Here is a 20,380-nt window from a genome sequence, read left to right as displayed (position 1 = left end):
GGGTGTCCTTGGGGCTTGAAGCCCCAAGGACACCCCTTTTCTGGTTGCGGGGAAGTGGCGTTTTGCTGCTTCCCCGCAGCCCGAAAAGTGGCAGATCGGGGCCTCAGCGGCTGCCGGTGTAGCCACTGAAGCCCCGATACTCCGGGGAAAGGGGCGGGTCCAGACCGCCCCAAATGGGAGGTCTATAACCCGCCATTATTTACTAAAAGCCTGACAGCAACTATTAGCCAATAGCTCAGGGACTGACATGGTCCATGGACCATCACTTAGCTGAAAGACCCACAGAATGATAAAGCACAGGAGGGTACAGCAGAGACTCCCTACTTCCCAACAAAAATATGTAGTTACACTGGCGTGGGAATGGGAAGTTTACACTTCAACTAGTTTCTAACTTATGGTGACTCTAAAATGAACCTTTCATGGGGTTTTCTGCAGCTGAGAGCGTGTGACTTGCCCAAAGTCACCCAGCGGGTTATCATAGCTGACAGGGGAAATGAACTCTGATCTCCAGAATCCCAATTCTACACGTGAACAGTACATTTACAAATATTAGTTGCTGCTGCAGCTCTGATGTCACTGATGTCTTCATGTCACTGCTCTGCTTTCTTCTGCAAGTATTAAATACTGCACAGATTATGCATGGTATGAACTTTCTTTGCTAGGCATATGCAATTGAAGCAAACTTGCTCCCTGAACAAAATACTGGAAGACTTTTCACCATTTAAAATTGTTGTGAAACAATAGTGTATTTTCTCTTGGCACAGATGAATGACAGTACAGTGGACCCTTGTTATATGCTGGGGTTTGGTTCCAAGACCTCCCGTGTATAACAAAATCCGTGTATGCTCAAGTCCCATTGAACATAATGACATAGCAAAATGGTGTCCCTTATAAAAACTGGAAAATCAAGGTTTGCTAATTGAAATTTATACTTTTTTTGAACATTTTCAAACCGTGTATGCTTGAATCCGTGTATAAAAAATCAGTGTATAAGAAGGGTTGACTGTACTACTTGTACTTCAGCATTCACCTGAAAAAAATGAAACCTCTGAAAAAAGCCATATACAACTATGAAAAGCATCACAATAAGAAGAATCTGTTGTTTTTAAAATGTGGTTTTTGCTTTAATCCTTTTTTTGTCCTGGAATCTCTCCAAAGAATTGTACATGTGGTTTAAAATTTTATAAAGTAACTGAGAAGAGAGATTTCCATTTTCTGAATCTAGCTGAACTTCAGAAACATATGAATACACAAGACCATTTTTGCACAAGCAATTCACAATACATTTAAACAATCAAATTAACAGGATTTTCTAAAATTAGTATGTGAACAGAGAATACATCCAGAGCAACAAGCATCTATCTGAATTTTAGGAATACTGCAACATAATCAAGCTATATATATAGAATATATAGATAGATAGGACTTTAGGAGATAAATTACTATTCAAAATCTAGAGAATGTATTGCCAAAGGACACTGTGATAATCTATAGGAGAAACAGCTCTGAATAAGAACTGCTCAAATCAAGGGGATATGAAACTGTCCCAGGTAAAAATATGTGCAAAGTCAGATTCTATTATCAGATGCTGAGGAAAAATAAGAGAATGGGAACCACTGTGTTGCCTGAGACCACCTACCATCAGAAGGGGAATGCTTGATGAAATAGATCTTTGGTGCAATGTAGACTTCTTGCGTACATATGATTATTTTCACCACAATCAAAAGTGAGTGGCTAGTAAACCTAAATTGAGCTTCATCTAATTACAGGTAAATAGGCAATGCTGCTATTCTTCCACTGCACTATATCCAATTCTAAAGCCGATTTTCCATTCCATGTTACTGGAAGAAGAAAGATTAATGAATTTCTCTTTCAGGAGCACTGGAACTATGTAGCAGTGAATTTGGGGAGGAAAATTGTGTCTAGAAAGAATTATGCAGGAAATAGTACAGGCAGATGTTCTCTCCCCACCCCCATGACTCTACCTGTATTTGACTCACTCCTTCAGTAGGAATTTAATTAGGTTATACTAAAGTCTAAAGTGAAAACTGCATCACCATCTCTCATAAAAATTCTTTTTAAAATAGCAGTTGAGTATTCCTTATCTGAAATTCCGAAATCCAAAATACTCCAAAATCTAAAATTGTTCATATGGGTAGCTAAGAGAGTGAAATCTTTGTTTTCTGGTGATTCAGCATACACAGACTTTGCACAAAATTATTAACAATTTTATGTATAAAATTACTCAGGCTATGTGTATAAGATGTATACAAAACATAAATGAATTTCATAACATAAATGAGTTACACTTGGGTCCCATATCCAAGATAACTGATTATGTTTATGCAAATATTTCAAAATTTGAAAAAAATCCAAAATTCCAAACACTTCTGGTCACAAGCATTTTGGATAAGAAAGACTCAAATGGTATCCATTGTTTTCCTCAATCAAATATTAAAAATGGACTTTCCAAGGATACTGATCAATTAGAATTTTGTTATCTTCATACTGAACAATGCAACTGAACACTGGATCCGGGAGACAGGAAGGGTATAGATTCAATAGATAAACAAACATCGACTGGAAAAATGTTTACAAGCAATTAATTACATTTATTGGGCAATTCTGGGATCAACCAGGTAAATATGTTATTTTTTGCTATAATAGAAAGATGGCTACCTTTAGTTTTAATGACTACTTCTCCTCCTATATTTTCTCAATCCTTAAATTGAATAGAAGTATGACTATGTTCAAAAGGCAACAATACAACAACTTCACATAAACAAAGTAAGCATGATATGAATGCTACCCATTCCATGATGAAAAAAAAGGTGGCAGGACATAAATGTGAAACTATTTTTTAAATTAAAATGGTTTCTTAAAAACCAACATATGTCTATGGATGAGATTAGTCTGAAATATTTCTTTGGAATCTCTCTCCCTCACATACACACAGAGGCCTTGTACTTTAGGTTGAATGTGTTCATTTTTCAATTTAACTTTGACTTGGCACAGTGGTTGGAAGAGGTTTAACACTGGCATATTTCAGCTCCTCCCTCCTCTTCTCCCTTTCTGGCACTTCTGCTGATAGACTCTCAGCTGATAGATCTGTTGCACCAGCTGATCCTTTTGCTAGATGATCTCTGTGATCTGCCAACAGTAGTGCGTTATGCTGGTAGAAAGGCATTTCACCTGACACAAGACCCTTTAGCCTATTCCTAAACCTCAGTAATCTTCTGATTATGGATTAGGACTGGTTATGGATTAAGATTCTACTGTTATACAATCGTCCCAGGTCAAAAAGGAAAATTTACCAGCACAACTACCGGTAAATCTGTGGATGGGTTTGAATATTATATTTGTTATTAAGCATAAATAAGTACAATAAATAAAAATTAAATATCCAGAGAAATTATGTGATATTAAATATGTGGCAATATGGCTACCCAAATACACAATCCAAGAACAGGAAAAAATGGCTGATATAAATCATATTATGCTATACAAGTCTTTCATGGTGGATATGAATAGATGAACTAACAATTATTAGTGTACTTAAATAGGAAAGACATTCACAATAAAAATGAATGTATTCCAAAGAATTTGCTTTTAGGTAACAAATATTCACCTAAATTTTTAAAAGACTACAGTAAAAGATTTAAAGGCTAGGAGAATCTTAAAAACAGACCTGGCAAATGTGATCATCCCTTGGAAGAAAACTGGTGATTTACTGCATGGCATTATGGATATAAATATGGAATAATAGCACTAGAATAAAGTGTGTGTGTGCGCGCACGCCGCTTCAGGTCTCCTGTTGACTTATGGTGAGCCCATAAATCTCATAGGGTTTTCTTAGGCAAGAGATACCCAGAGGTGGTTTTGCAAGTTCCTTCCTCTAAAATATAGCCTACAGCTTCTGATATTTGTTGGCTGTTTCCCATACAAGTACTAATGTTAGGCTGCATCAATAGAAGTATAGTGTCTAGATCAAGGGAAGTAATAGTGCCACTCTATTATGCTCTGGTCAGCCCCCACCTGGAATACTGTGTCCAGTTCTGGGCACCACACTTTAAAAAGGATGTTGAGAAACCGGAGTGTGTCCAAAGGACATGCTCTGGAAACCATGCCCTATGACAGTGATGGCGAACCTATGGCACGTGTGCCAGAGGTGGCACTCAGAGCCCTCTCTGTGGGCACATGTACCATCGCCCCAGCACAGAGTTTGCCAGAGTTTGTTACTAGAAAGCCAGAGGGACATGGCACTTTGCAATAAATAAGTGGGTTTTGGGTTGCACTTTGGGCACTTGGCCTCTAAAAGGTTCACCATCACTGCCCTATGAGGAACGGATCTGGAAACCATGCCCTATGAGGAACGACTTAGGGAGCTGGGGATGTTTAGCCTGGAGAAGAGAAGGCTAAGAGGTGATATGATAGCCCTGTTTAAATAAATGAAGGGATGTCACACTGAGGAGGGAGCTAACTTGCTTTCTGCTGCTCCAGAGACTAGGACCCAGAGCAATGGATGCAAGCTACAGGAAAAGAGATTCCACCTCCATTAGGAGGAACTTCCTGACAGTAAGGGCGGTTCGACAATGGAACAAACTCCCTTGGAGTGTAGTGGAGTCTCCTTCCTTAGAGGTCTTTAAGCAGAGGCTGGATGACCATCTGTTGGAGATGCTTTGATTGAGATTGGCAGGGGGTTGGACTGGATGACCCTTGTGGTCTCTTCCAACTCTATGATTCTATGACTCTGCTTAGCTTCCAAGATCAGATGAGATCTGGTGCCTTTAGGGTATTTAGGCCTCCAGAATAAAATACTATGTAAAAACATATGCGAAAAACACTTTTTGAGGTGTTAAAAGTATTTTACAAATGATAATATTTTCATCAGATGATACAGAGAATACAGGCATTCTTGTGTGTTTTTTTTTCAAACATGTGAGATGGGCAACACAGAAGCCCTACTGTTTTGTCCCAGGAGCGATGCTATGGACTTTGGGTGTAGTAAGGCCTCTGGCTCTTGGGAACACAGCCAGAACAAAAGACTTGTCCACAAATTTCTTAAGTTTTTAAAAGTTTTACTGGATATAACACAAAAACATGAAACTTATCTCCTTTTTTTCAATAGTCCTTCCTAAATACCTTGCTCTCTTCTTGATGTATTCTATCTTTCTTTGAGGACTATCTTTCTTCCTTTGTGGACTTATCTTTTTTCCTTTGTGGACTTATCTTTTTGTCAAAGGAAAATACTCTCTCCAGGTCTGACTTGGCTGAAATCTTACTACACACTGAAACTTAGCTAGAGGGAGACAGTATAAGACCCTGGGATTTCCCACAATCCTTGTCTTTCTTAAAGCTATAGATCTGTATTTCCCCTCTTAAACTAATACATAGAAAACCTAATATAATCTTTACTAAATATATGTCTCAAGAACATCAAAGATGCTCTGGAGGCATGACACCTACTCTTGTCTATTATTCCTGTGCCCATGTGAACAGCTAATGTTTGAAATGGAGAGACCTGTCTAGCCACGAGCCAGAGCTCAAATTTTCCTGTGCTTTGGATTGGGTAGAAAATGTTAACAGATAGAAAAATTTCTCCTCTTCAGATCGGTCATTTACATGTGCAAGGCAGTAACAGAGGAGGTGGGGGCAGTGGGGTTTCCTCCTCAAGTGTTGAATAAACACACAGGAGAAGACAAATGAAGGCTTAAATCCTTATAAACTCAGTTTTCCCCCATTTCCTAAAGATTTCATATCCTTACATCACAGAAATATAGAAACATGGTTCAATTCATTAGTTAACAAAACTTATTATTCTACCACATGATACTTGTCATGTTGATGTCTAACATATTAGATGTTCTGAACAAAACAAGAACAGTGGCACTGTCTAGTATGACCTTTTCTAGTGTTAAAACACAAAACTCACCACCCTCTGGGATTAGCTCTAACCCTGTTACCCAGCCACCCTGTTTAGACAGATACTGTTAAAGACATGAACGATTTGCTCAAAATTTTGCCCTCTTAAATAACAGAGTGGTATCTTCAAGCTTTTCCTCTCATTTTTACCCTGAATCCAGGTCATTTGTATAAAGTATTAAATAGCCTACATCCCAAGTTGTATTTATTATATGGATTTATATGATGATATCCACTGTGTTAACGTTTTAAAGATCAAACACACATAGATATAAATGTAAAAGTATGATGAAATCAAAACAGATTACCTAAAGGCAAGAATAATTTAAATTGGACTCAATGTACTGCCATCCCTAAAGGACAACTGCGCCAAGACAACGGGCCAGACACTGTGTTATGGACAATTTAGGTGTAGGTACAGAAACCAAACATAACGCAACACTGCTGGAACCCAAAGAAGTGCTTCCTCAGCATATTTTTAGAACCAGACAGGATGGTATGGCAATAAGTGACTGCTTAAACTCATGGACTCAAAGCATCAAGGACTTTAAAGATAATGACACTTTGAATATACAGTAACTGAAAATAGACAAGAAACCAATGCAGTTGTTATAAAATGGGAGATGTGTGTTCTCATGGACACTAACAAGAAATTTAGTTTCCACAGGCTGAACAAAATGACATTTCTGCAGACTCCTCAAAGGCAGACTCAGTAGAACATCTTTCTGCTGCTGGAACAAAAGTGGCTCAGGGGATGCCATGGGTCTAATGGTCTAAAGGTGATAACTTCAGCATAACTTTAAACAGAAAAAGTCCAGATCCAAGGACAGAGCATGCACAAGATCCAGAAATAACAAAAATCTGTCACTGTTACTTTGCTATTATTTTAAAGTTTCTGAAAGACAAACTAGATAGTACCAGCACATTTTGCTAATATGTATTGCTGAAGTTTGTATATGAGAAAAAGATATAACTGATGTAAATGCAATCACTTTTAGTAGCAACAGCAAGTACCTTTCTATACTGCTTATCAATGAACTTAAGCACTCCCTAAGCAATTTACAATGTGTAAGCTAATTGGCCCCCAAAAGCTGGGTACTCATTTTAGCGATCTCGGAAGGATGCTAGGCTGAGTCAACCCTGAGCCTCTGGTTGAGACTGAACTCACAATCTTGTGGTTTGTGAGTGAGTGGCTGCAGTACAGGCATTTAACCACTGCACCACCATGGCTCTTTTTAGTAACAAAGGGAACTGCTAGAGACAACAACAAAAACAAATAGGAGACAATACATTATAGTCACAGACCTCATAAACCTCAAATGACTAATCAGTTACAATCAGACAAAAGTTTTAAGTTAGCAATAAAGCCTTCTAGTACATCTTCTGGCAGAGAAATCTCTCTCTCTGTGTTTGTGTGTGTGTGTTATACAAGGTTTCACGACTGTGAATAAGGCAAGTTGGTATGCAATTATTTATTTTTTATTTGGAGATTATAAATGTGTATACAGATTACCATTAAAAAACCTTTACATTGAGAAGTGTAAAATTGTCATTTCACTGGTATACAATTCCCAAGGACTATAGTAATATCTGAACATGTAAACTTGGAATAAATTGTATGTATTAATGTAGTAAACTACATGGGTATCTAATATAATTGTACCCCAGTTTTTTGTGGAAAGCTGTTAAATTGTGTTCAATTTTCCACACTGTGTAACACATCCAATACACATCTCAGACCAAACTGGCAAGTGCAGGATGCACTTACACCCTAAAGTACCCTAAAAAGTTTACAAATTCTGAAGTATCTATCAGTGCATTATACTCATGTAAGATAATAGAATTAAGTGATAGCAATGCAGGGCCATTATCATATTATTTGTTATCTCCATTTCAGCAGGAGTAACAGGCCTTATGTACACATGCAATAAGAAGAGATGGCAATGAGGTGACAGAGACTGACTGAGCTAGTACCATGTTGGACTGCATGAGTGATAAAAATTTAATGACTCCTTGCAGGCACAAAATCTTTACCACAGGAATGAGCTTGACTAGAGTTTTCTCCTTGATGTAGGTACCTACTGCTTTCAGGAAGTGTTGCTTTTTATGTCAGGATTCCACTCCCCCATTCTCCTGCATATGTTTATCAGACCTCAACATGCTAGAATCCAGACTGAAATCATGAAGACTGTGGTGAAAAAATAATTTCCTCCTTGTTCACAAAAGTGCATTCAAAGTGTTCCTAATTCACACATCACAATTCCACACTAAGTAGCCCTTCCCTAAAAAACCTGCATAAAAGGAACATAATATTAATTTCAATTTTATTTTCTACTATATCATATTACTGACTTGTAAACACCATTACTGATAATGAAAAGATGTTTAAAAATACACTCATTTTCCAGGATATCAGTTCTACTGTTAAATATATAGCTTGCTTTTTTATCAATCGAACATGCTGTCAATGCATTAACCACATTCATGATTTTAGTTCAGAGCAAAGAAAACTTCAAATGACATTTTTCATGTTCCAGAAACATATGTTACTGTGTAGGGCTACTGAATCAATTCCTTCAATGGTCACATCCAAAGCTGCTTCAATTACTACTCTATGTTAGTTCTAAAACTGTTTCTGCCTATAGCTAGTTAATTCCTTAGAACAGCTCCTGTTGCAGGAATAAAACCTATTGCTGCAACCCTAGACTCACTTAGCTAGGAGTTGGCCCCCATTGAAGTCAATGAGACTTATTTCTGAGTACATGTATAAGGGGCTGTGATATAATAAAAACAGTATTTTCATACACAGCTAGAAAAGAGATCTGCATATTTAAATAATCAAAAGCCAGGTATGACTCGGTACATTTACTTCTACATCAACAGCAAAACAGAGGTGCAGACCAAAAGAGAGAATGGGACCAATTACCATTTGGATTTTGCAAATGTAACACTGATCACTGGTTAAAACTGAGAGTAAGCTTTTTGGAAACAACTAATCAAAGAGCTACAAAACCAATTATGATGATGTGTATTTCAGACAGAAGCAAGCTCTTGAACAAAAGATACTTGTGTGCCGACCATGTGAAATTAGACTAGAGACTATAGCCAATAAGTGAATGATTACCCTCTGTTCAACAATTCAGTACTGAACAGTACTATTCTCTCAGCAATAAATTCAGAAGGAATTACATTCCAGGTTCTACTTTGGTAGGTGAACAGAATAGTATAATTCATTTGTCTTTAGGTTCAACCCTGGATGGAATTCTGTAGTTAGGCATCTTAAATGTTATCAAGGTCAATGAGATTTAAGCAGCCTCTATACAAATCTCCAGCCTGTCTTCAAAGAACGTGCTATACATCAAACTGATTCCCACTTCTATATGTACTGATAGGATGCTTTCAAGGCCAAGTGCATGTTAACACAGTGCTCATACAGAAAGCTATCTAATCTCAATTATCGGCAAAGTTCGGTGATAACAAACAGAACAAAATAACAATACTCTTTTGTTCCATGAATACCTGAACAGAGGTGCAATTTTCTTTGGGGAAAATCTGCTTTAGGAACAGTTTATTTTACAATTAACAATATGATTTTGGAACTGTTACGAAAGCAGGACCTCTGTAAGTCCCTGTAAGAAAGGATATTTGGTTGTTAGAGATATAAAGCTAGATCTAAAACAAACTGAGGGGAAGGTTACCACTTTGCTACTTGCCTGTCTTTGTTGGGAGAGAGAGTGAGAAAGGTAGTTGTATTTATTACATAATTTGAACCGCATGTCTTACTTATAAGCCAGCTTGAAGAGCTTTTAAAGATGACTGACGGCTATCATGGATTTTTCACAGCTCATTCCCAGTGCTTAGTCTGCTAACACAGGGTACTTTTGTACAGATGGAACCAGTCTGCTATTTCTCAGGTGCAAACCAGAAGATAAACATGCTAAGAATTTTCAGAGTGTGTATCAAATAGGACAATTTAACTGCTAGTTTTACCTGCAGAATGTGTAGGTACCAACACTAGAGTACATCCTGATCTAATGGGAGTTAAACATGAGATAAAGTGTCTAAAGTATCATGTCAATCATGAAACAAATATGCCTAAGGCACTGCAAAAGCGACTGGAATGTAAAGACTCTTGAGTACTGGAAAGGTTCCAGTGGTATCACAGCCCAATGCCAACACTCAGAAACACTTAAGTGCACACAGAAGCACTTTGCATGGATTTTCCTTGAAGCGTTACAAATTATTGTAGAACTTCCACATTCATTTGCATCCATTTCAATGCAAAACAACAAAACACAACTTCTCTTTATAATCAAGATTTAGAACCAATGAAATGCCCACCAAATACACTGCATTAATAATACAAAACCATGTATTCCTAGCACGTGCAGACAATCACATCTACTCTTGGCATCCTTTCTGATGGCTTCAGTGATATTTTATTTATTTATTTATTTATTTATTATGGTATTTATACCCCACCCTTCAGCCCTAAAGGCTATCAGAGCGGCTTACAATTATTATATAAGATCATTACAAATCAAAGTACTTCCTGAGAGGCCAGGCCAAGGACATCTTATTGGTCCATCATAGTAGAGTACTGAACACAACTGTGTTCACCATCTTAGCAACAAAGAAGCACTTCACCATTTAATATATGTTCCCAATCCCAAAAATAGCCAAAGCTAGTGTTGCACAGAACATTTCTAAAAAGCATGTTCAGCCTTTATCTGACCTTATTTCTTCAGTGTTCTTGCTTTTTTATCCAATGTAATTAAAAGTTTCTAGCTGCTTCGCAGTACTTCCAAGCTCTTCTATGTTACTACTTCTTACTAAAATGGTACAGTCAAGGGGAAAATAATGGATCGGAACTACTATGAGTTCCCTCTTTGCATCTACATGACCCCATAGACATAAAAGCCATGTGATGGCTAAAGTAAACTACCATGGCTATTACAGAAAATAAAAAGCGCTACCCAGAGGTAACTCTTAATGAACTCAGCAATGATCTTTCAAGTTGTGATAAGTAAACATAAATTATGAACATTAAATATGTTTGCTGTATATAGCAACATAGCTTTTGAAAAGCCTTTTTTGAAAAACCAAGCTACTAAAATCCTTAACAGGATTTTTTTTCTGTTTCAAGCTATGAAATAAAGGTAAGAGGGAGACGAAAATAATGAGGGAGAAGACAATAATTTAAATCAGTGTAATACCTCTTCTACAAAATTCAAGGCCTCATATTTCTATGTCAAGTCAAAATTCATCCTTCACATCTCTGACAGTCACTCATTTTTATCCCTTCACTCATCCCTACTGGTTAGGTTTACTCCATTTGTGCCATGACTTATAAATTTACTCTGTTTTCTTTGCTTTTACACCACAGTTAGTGATCTATAAAAATGAAGTTGAGAGCCTCTGAAATCTACAGCAAGTAAATGAAAATGTAAAAATATAAGCAAAATATCTGAACCGCTACTGATAACCATCTAGCATGTAGCACGTGTGTTCAAAATAAAATTCTCCTTGATCATGAGTAACCAAGAATACGTATTAGTTTATCATCACCACTTTTTTATTCAATAACATTATATCATTAGTGCATTTTTAAAAAACGGCGATGTGATTGTACTGAATTTCTTATTTTCTGACTCAGAATTATGTACAACTCATGCAACTATGTATGTTCTCACACAAGACCCAGCATGTCTGGCTTTACTATATATACTAAAGTGAAAGAAACACAACCGTGCACATGCTTGTATAAACATACACTCTACTCATTCTTCATCTATCTCTGGAAAAAATTAGCGGCAGAAGATGGATAATTATTTGTCAAAAAGATATTGTCCAATTTCACAAAATTCTGATCCCTTCAGTGATTCAGTCCTGCATAAAATTTCTTGCAACTCTTTTCTCCCCCAAACTCAAATGACATTGAAAAAAAATACTGCATTGCAGCATTTGCCAGTGTATTGGAGGGTATTCTGTTAGATGCCCCAAAGTCAAACAGTAGAAATTCAAAGGCATATCATTACATATAGTAAACACCAGACAATGAGTAAAGTGGCACGTGCCATATTGTGCATGTGTGTTGTTCACGACTGGAAGTGCATTCAGCGTAACTTCCCATTATATTGCTTAAGTCCTGGATTATGTGTGAGATATCAAGAATCATCACAAAAATCCCACATTACTTTATGGGATAATCATGCACAGTCTAGAACCATGATCAATCCACAAGGATACACACGGTAAAACAGAACGTTACATATGTGACAGCAAGAACTACCAGCAGCATCCTAAGTATTAAAAGTGTGACAAATCTAACTCAGTAGTGCCAAGAAAATGGAAGATAAAAATAAAAGCCAGAAATCATCCAAGAGCAAGGTTCCTGAACAATGAACATATTCCATTTAAATTTAAGTTAGATGCTCAAAACCATCCAATGCCTATTAAGAACAGGATATAACCACATTAATCCATTGAAGCTGTTAATTTTTAGACATCTTTTGTTCCAGTTGTCTGATACAGCATTTTGACTGTTGTTTGATTAAGCCAGCCAAAAGAAAAAACATTAAGAGAGAGAACAGAAAGAAACAAAACGATGTCCACACGACAGGAAGAGCACTTCCCTACATAACTTGTCAATTTGATCAGTTAAGTGCAAATTATTTGGAAGAATTGTGGTTAAGAATGGTGACAATATTTAACATATCTAATGCAGACTATTTATCCATGTTACATGTGCATGTGTGTAATGTAACAACATTCTGTGTTACACACTAATTTCCTTTAGCTTTCCAATAAATAGCTCAGTGTAGTAGTAATCTTACATAATTCCTGAGTTTTACACATTTTTTCTTCTACATATTAAGATTCTATTTGTAAGGTGTTATGCTCCCAAGAAACCCTGCATGTGTGTAAGAATGTAATAAATATGGGTTCACACACACATAGCAGCTATGGGGTTTGCATCTATTTCTGAAAACTATCAGGGTGCAAGATCAGTATAAGGAAAACTATGTAGAATAAGTAATTTTTAAAAAAAAGGAAATGTAAGAAAACAATATAGCTGACACTATTCAAGTGTTGAAGATGGAGAGGAAGATGTTGGTAGTATGAAATGCTTCTGTAATTTTCTTTGAAAAAATTCTCAGATATCATGTACACATGAGCCCCCACAACTTTCTGTTCATACAATTGCTTCCACCCATAAACCTAAGTAAGCATTATCAATTAAAATGAATTATAATCAGACTTGATTTCTCATGTTTCAAGTGTTTTAAACACACTTCCTTTTGAACTGAACACTGGAATTAAACAAGTTCCACATCAATGGAATGTCAAATCTGTCAGGCACAAACGATGTGCACTCTCTCTCTCTCTAATATGCTTCTAGTATCCTTGCTACACATGCGTGTGCACATACACACACTGTAAGTGTCATCAGCCCTTTTGCGTTGTATTTTCTATCACTTGTCTACTAGTGCTTTCTAATACTTTACACACCCCATCACCTTCCTTGGATGCATACTACTATTTCCTGTTAATTTTTGTGCTCAAGAACATGCAGTACCATGAAAATTAGCAACAAATACTTCTGTCTGTACTTAGCACACAACTAGTATCTTAAGGCAAACTGTTTTACAAAATATTAATAATGAACTGCGGTACAGGTTTGTGATACCAAAGGATTTACGTTGGGGAGGAATGTTCTCGTTCCTTTTTGGAAAATACTATACTATACATAAAGTATACTTGACTAAATTGGATGATTCTGCTACAGCATTTTGGAAATTCATTAAATATACAACAGACAGTACTTACACAGAAAAATCTTTACTTTGGTTAAGTTTGTGTATAGTTCTCACGCTTACATACATTTGATAAATACAATAAGGAAAAGGTACCAAACTGCTAGCCCCATTCAGCAGTATGGTAATCTTTCATTACCATACTTCTCCCTTCTACTTTCTTGCACTTAAGATCAGAAATGACATGGTTAAAGAACCCCCACCCAACGTATACAGAGTAAGAACAGATGCACAAAAAAAGATTCCAGAAATCACAGTCAGCTTCAGCCAGAAATGTAATTAACACTTATTTATATAGAATAATTAGAGTTGTGACTGCCACAAAGAACAGCACAGATAATTGAGGTAGCCCCAGAATATTTCTTCCCAGTGTTTGCAGTATTCCCACATGACTGCCACCTGCTCCCCCACTCAGCTTCCCCTATGCTCGTTTCCCCGGCAACCTTTCATTGGCTTTTCCTCCCAGCTATCGCTTTCAGTTCGGCTGCTCAGTCTAATCTTATTTGTTTTACACCCATCAAAACAAGCAGCCAGACAAAGAAAATCCTATAAGAATAGGGAAAATACCATTGCTTTGTTTCCCGGTTTATAATAAATATCCAGCGAGCAAAGGGGAGAGAGAGGAGGGAGTGCCCGCTAAATGTTTAATTGAAACAAAAGTAGGAAGAAGGAGGTGAATGTTAATGCCTTTTTTTCCCTCCCACTGCCCTCCACCCTCACAATGTGCTCTGTTCTCCAAGATTTAGAAGTCTGTATTTGATCTAGCCATTTTGCACAATCCAAATATCAGGAAACCACAAAAAGCAGGAAAAGGGGATGGGGGCAGGGAAGAAGTCATCTACTTTCTGGGTTTTTTCTGCCAGAAGAGCAAGCTAAAAATAGAAATACTACTATCACATCAACTGATTTAACTTCTTCATGCATAAAAGAAAGCACCCTTCTTTCATGACAGCATGAAGATTCCAAGGGAACAGTACATGCAGTCGTTAGGTTTCGATTCAACTTAGCACCCGTGCAACACAAATGAAGATTTAAAAGCATCATGTACTGAGCACACAGCACAAATACACCGTGACTGTTCGCGAAGATGCATGCTTGCTGGATGAAGCACTCAGTGCCATGACACTTGTCTATATTTATATAATAGTTGAACATACACATTAGATACACAGGTGCCCTCATTAAAAAACCAAACTGACCTAGAATTTTATTTATAGCTCATGATCTGCCATCCTAAACAAGCACAATTCACAAGGCACACAAGCCATACGAAACCAATAAGCAGTTTATTGCCAGCATTCACTTACCATTTTCAAGCCATTCCACTCCATCTGTGTTCACAAAGATGGACCCTTACAGCCCCTCACAGTGTCAAAAGCAAAAAGAACGTTATGTAAAAGCTGACATTCCTTCTTACAGAACTGCTGCCCAACGATGCAACAAATCGGCATATACTAGGCGCTGGTACACATACAAGCCGCCTCCTCTTTTTATGAGGTCATGACAGGAAACTCTTTGAAATACAATATGCAGCATTTACTGAAGCTCCTATAAATCACTCTCCTTTAAAAGAAATCCATGCCTACTGCGCAATACACCAAACCAGTCCCAAGGCATTGCCTTATTTTATTTTTTCCCCCAAGGATTCCATTTTACATATATGTTGCTCGCATGTGAATGTGGGGAATTTAACCATCCCACCCTACCTTTCAGCAATTCTGCTGGCCATATGCAGCCTTGCATTAAAAAGTCAGACTTCTCTTTATCCCAAAAGAGAAATTATAATGACCTAAAAATAGCAAAGTACACCCCCCCCCAGCCTTTTATTAAAAGACAGGCAAGTATATAAATGAGTGGGGCAGAGAGAGAGAGAGAGAGAAAGAGAAGGAAAAGAAAAGAAGGAAGAAAGACATTTAACAGGGAACCAGCAGGAGCAAACTAAACTCATGTGACAACACAGACTGATCAAAATGCAGACTTGGGGAAAGCTATATGTTCTATACACAGATTATGAAAGAATGCTGCAACAAAGAGATTTTAGAAACTACTAATACCTACCATAACCATTCTTAATGGCAAATAATGGGTCTTGCAGGGCTTCAATTCCTCTAAGATTTGATAGGGTTTCAGGGAATGAAATGTTTTATTATATCTTTTTTTTTTTTCAAAAATCCACAAAATACACAGTGCAGATGTATGCTGCAGCAAAAGGAAGAAAAAAACAAAAGAAAACCCAAGCACTGTGTTGAAGCCCCTGATTTTAAAATGTAGATAACAACTGAATAGAGCCTTGATGAAATTGGCTAGCAGCTTCTCCTTTTTACATCCATTTATGGGACCATCTGTCAGCTGAAAGCAAGATCCGATTGGCTAGGGAAACTAAAGGAGGCGTTGCAACATCAGGTGCTATTGAAATTAGCTCCTGCCAGATTGACAATGTTAATGATTTGGTGACCTCTACAACAACAGAGACCAGATTTCTGAACTGCTGCTTATGTCTAGTAATTAAGGGCCAGTTTAAGAACATCACACATGCATGCATTTTACCCACACCTTCCTCCTCCTCATCTCTCTCTCTCTCACACACACACACAGAGCCAACGTCAGTTCAGGCCACACCTAAAGTATCCAACACACTGACATAAAAGTGTTACACCTCATTCATGCTTCACTAACTGTATCCTCTCACCTCTTCCACGGAGGGCTCTAAAGTCTTGAGAATTTTAGCCACCTTATCTTTCTCGACAGTTGCTTTGCAGAGAAATGCATATTTAATTATCTGCCCCCAGGCTTAAAACATATGACAAAAACACTTTAATGTGCATTTTACTATATGTATTTATAGTTGGTATAGTTTTTAATCTTTATATGATTCTCAGATCCTTGTCCCTAACAAAGGATGCTGACATAAAAATGTAGCTGCATTCATATTTTTCAGTAGTATTTTTATTTAATATTATCAGGTATTTCTTTAGCCAATAACTTAATTAAAATTATTAAAATGACAATATTATTTGTGAGTTATACCACTATTCTACTCTTGTTTAAGACAAAAGAAAATAATGACTTAGTACAATATATATAAAAATATTTTGAAGTCTTGCTATGGCCAGAATTGGAAATAGCTTTGTTACTTCCACCTGATGAGACCACAAAACTCCCATTAAAACAACATTATAAACTTTTCACTGTCAACCATTTTTGATATGGAACATTTATCTTTTTTTATTTGTTATGAAAAAGTCTCCCTTGTTAACTATATATAACAGACAAATTTGCTTTAAGCAACCTAGCCAATAAATTATCTATTAATACTAACTGGTTTCAACAATTTTAGATGGAAATTATTCACTCTGTGTACTACTAAATAAATTATCGCCAACCAAAATTTAACATATTTTCAAACCATTTGTAATTAACACATTTGTCCATTTCCACTGTATTATAACACTGTGTAAAACACGAGGATGGGCCACAATATACACTTATTTTCCAATGAAGCCATAATAGTATCATACAGTGAACAATAGCAAAGAAAATAGCTAAGTGAAGACAGATACAAAGCACAAATTTAGGAGAAAATCACGTCAGCTCACTGAAAAATGTAAAATTTAATGTAAACTTGTGAAGCATTTAAACAATTGTAAAGCCAAGCTAATATTTTCCATGCAGATTGGACTATTCTTCAGTACAGGCTAACTGACTGTGGATTGTTTCAAATCAGAAAATAGTAAGAATGAGGCTAGAGTAAATTCAAAAGAAAAATGTTGATGATGACACATCCCTACTATAGCACAATATGCTCACTGAAAAAGTTTCATTTGTAATGCTAATTCTCATTCAATGTCACACTGAGGGTTAAAAAATTAAACAGGGTATGAAAAAATCTTTTATCAATTCCTTTCCCCCATCTAAACACACAACACTGGGTTCTGTTTTAATTATTCTAGACATTGAAAAGATTTAGCTCTTCCTCTTTAAAAAAAAAAAAGGCAACCAGCAACTGTATATACCACAACAAACTAGCAATTTTTCCAATCTAAAAATCTATGCATTTTGCATAGGGTGGAAAAATATCCAAAGCTGCACAAGGAAAATATTAAGAAATTTGTGAAAATAAATAAATAAATAAAGTATAGAAACTGCACAAAACAAATATACAAATGTCCAGAGGCCTCTCTCCAAAGACAAAGGCAGAAACCTATTGTTGCCAAAGAGGTGGAGGGAATCAGTCTTATTATCACAGTTCGAGTAGGACCATTTATCAAGGTGGGAGCTAACCACAGCATCACCAGCAGTGAAACAATTTGAAAGCATCAACAATTTCTATAAAGTGTCTCAATCATCAACGTGGAAGCCTCCAAATAAAGGTGTTATTTTCATGCAACCCCTCCCCAAAACTTGACTCAAAATACAGCTAATCCAATCTCAAAATGAAATCACAGGGCTGCTTTTTCCCTCCCTCTTCTTTCTTACCATAAATGAGCAGTTTCTTGACTCATTAATGACAGTTTCCCTTAAAAGAAGTGATCTCATAGCACTGTGTCCCTCTCCACCATGCATACATCCCAAAGGTTGCGGGTATCTTAGCATCAGGAACCGCCAGCAAGCTTTCTCATACAGAGCCCAGATGGACTATACTTGAAGCCAATTCAGCGTTAATAACTACCTACTCTGTGCAGTTAAGAAGCCTTACGTGGCATAATGTCCTAGGCAACAGCAGCTGATTAAAACCACAAATAAAAGACAATCCTGTTATCCAAAATGATTGAGGGAGGGGGTTTCTGTTCAAAATAAAGCAAAGAAGATTCCTATTTTTTTTCCTTTTCTTTTCAAGCTCTCATTTTCATGGAATATTTTCTAAGCATATGGAAGAGAAGAAGAAAAACCAAATACTGCCCAGAAAATGTGACAAAATATTACCTCATTATTTAACAAAGCAGCACTAAGCGTCCTGGTGATTTCAAACATCTTTCCACAGATTTTGGTTTCAGAGAAACAGAAAGAGAATCCTTTGCAAGTCCAGTCCTCTATCTGCACAGGGGATGCCAATTTTCCTGCACACAACAATGTTTTCTCCCTAGAGTTAGCACATTAAAACATCTAGTCAGTGAGCTGCATTTTCTCTCTTAGCATACGCAGTAGACTCACTCCTATAACATGTACTGCTCTCTCCTTGCTAGAATAGCCTGCTGCCCCAAACATGGTTGTTACTTAAACTATTCTTTAAAGTAACAGTTCGCTCTCTAACCGCCAGGTGGGCAGAGTGGGATGATTCAAAATGAACATCTTGAGATTGCCGTGGAATAGATGGGAACTGATTCCTGATCCACATAAAATCCAAACTCTCTTGCATTTTTAACTCTTACCTTGTCAAAATAAAATTAAAACATGCATCTCTCAAAAAGAGATGTTAGATCAATAGTAAAATGTGTATTTATAAATCTTCCCCCATCACAGAAAATGAGCCACCATAAATGGGAAATCAAACTGTCATTCAACTTCTGATATGTCTGATCACCTCATATTCTGTAATAATCCCATGTAACCCAATGCTGATTAACGTTTGGATGAAAGAAGTGAACTACAAAAACTGATTACAGAAAACTTGAATATTCAAGTTTTTTAATGTTACCTGCAAGTTCTCACTTGACATTTAAATCTTCTCATGGATGAAATTGACAGATGAAGCCATTAGCTAAATTTTACGAATTTAAAAATAAAATAAACAGAATTCCTATACAAAAAAAATTTTGAGCTCAAACAAACATAATCTTTTCATTTCAGACAGCAGTAGCTGTGGAAGAAATACTATCTCTATGAGCAACTGACAGGTTCTATTTAGAGAACTGTGTTCAAATTTTGGGCATGACAGTTCAAGGAGAATATATGCAAGATGCAATACTGTAGTTCTGATGCTATGATGATGTTTGTGATGATGATATACATGCAACTTTTTAAAGTGTAAAACAAGTTTCTGTCTAAAGAGTCTTAAAATCTGACATTTTACACAAGGTAGTCAAGAGTGAAGCAAGTCTTTTGAAAGAAGAGCATACGTTCATGCAACTGCTTGTACGTACAGCCAGTTTCATCAGGGAAAAGGAATTCAGAAGTTCTGCCAAAAAGTTATAAAGAAAACATGCTCTGAAAGTAGTAGTGTCACTAGAACAGACAAAAAACAAGACTCACTCCAATGGAAGCAATACTACATGCAATTTTGAAAAGTGTAAAACCCATGTTATGTGCATCTAAACATGAACCCTATAAAAATATGGAAAATGAAGGGCGGGCATCTCCTCCCAAGAGATATGGAAGATTATAATACAAATAGTAAAATTACCATTGTCAACTAGACTACATGATGCTTAATAGGAAGCCAAAGCAGAAATTTTCTCTTCTCACACTACACATGACTGAAAAACTATAGACGTTTTCCAGTATATCATCATATTAGTATGTCAGATTCAATACTGCACTGAAAAAGTGAAATAAATATATACCACGTGTATACACTTACTCTGAGCCATATCCAGTAAGTGTATTCAAAAGTAGATTCAAAAGCAGCTGCCCCATGGCTTAAAGTGGGATTACACATACTAAAATCTTCCCTACTGAAACAGAGAAAAGGCCATCTAGTGCAA

The 20,380-nt window shown here is 36.8% G+C and overlaps 1 protein-coding gene across 5 annotated transcripts in view; it reads right to left on the bottom strand.

Annotated features, from left to right (window-relative positions):
• ELAVL4 (ELAV like RNA binding protein 4) overlaps positions 1–20,380 on the bottom strand; it is a 136,502-nt gene that overhangs the window by 94,731 nt on the left and 21,391 nt on the right. Inside the window, exon 1 of one of the 5 annotated variants that reach the window (XM_089515105.1) lies at positions 18,663–18,748. The exons of 2 other annotated variants lie outside the window; for them this stretch is intronic. In XM_089515105.1, the coding sequence (XP_089371231.1) occupies positions 18,663–18,710 (48 nt within the window). In that variant the 5' untranslated portion in view covers positions 18,711–18,748. Of the gene's footprint in view, positions 1–15,046; positions 15,187–15,797; positions 15,894–18,662; positions 18,749–20,380 lie in introns of those variants that run through there. 2 more of the 5 variants (XM_089515108.1, XM_089515106.1) reach the window with 2 other exon arrangements.

The sequence above is a fragment of the Sceloporus occidentalis genome, unplaced genomic scaffold (assembly GCF_023333645.1).
Source record: "Sceloporus occidentalis isolate IW3139 unplaced genomic scaffold, rSceOcc1.0.p SCAF_3, whole genome shotgun sequence".
NCBI classification, from domain to species: Eukaryota; Metazoa; Chordata; class Lepidosauria; order Squamata; family Phrynosomatidae; genus Sceloporus; species Sceloporus occidentalis.
This window is presented reverse-complemented; position numbering and strand designations above follow the sequence as displayed.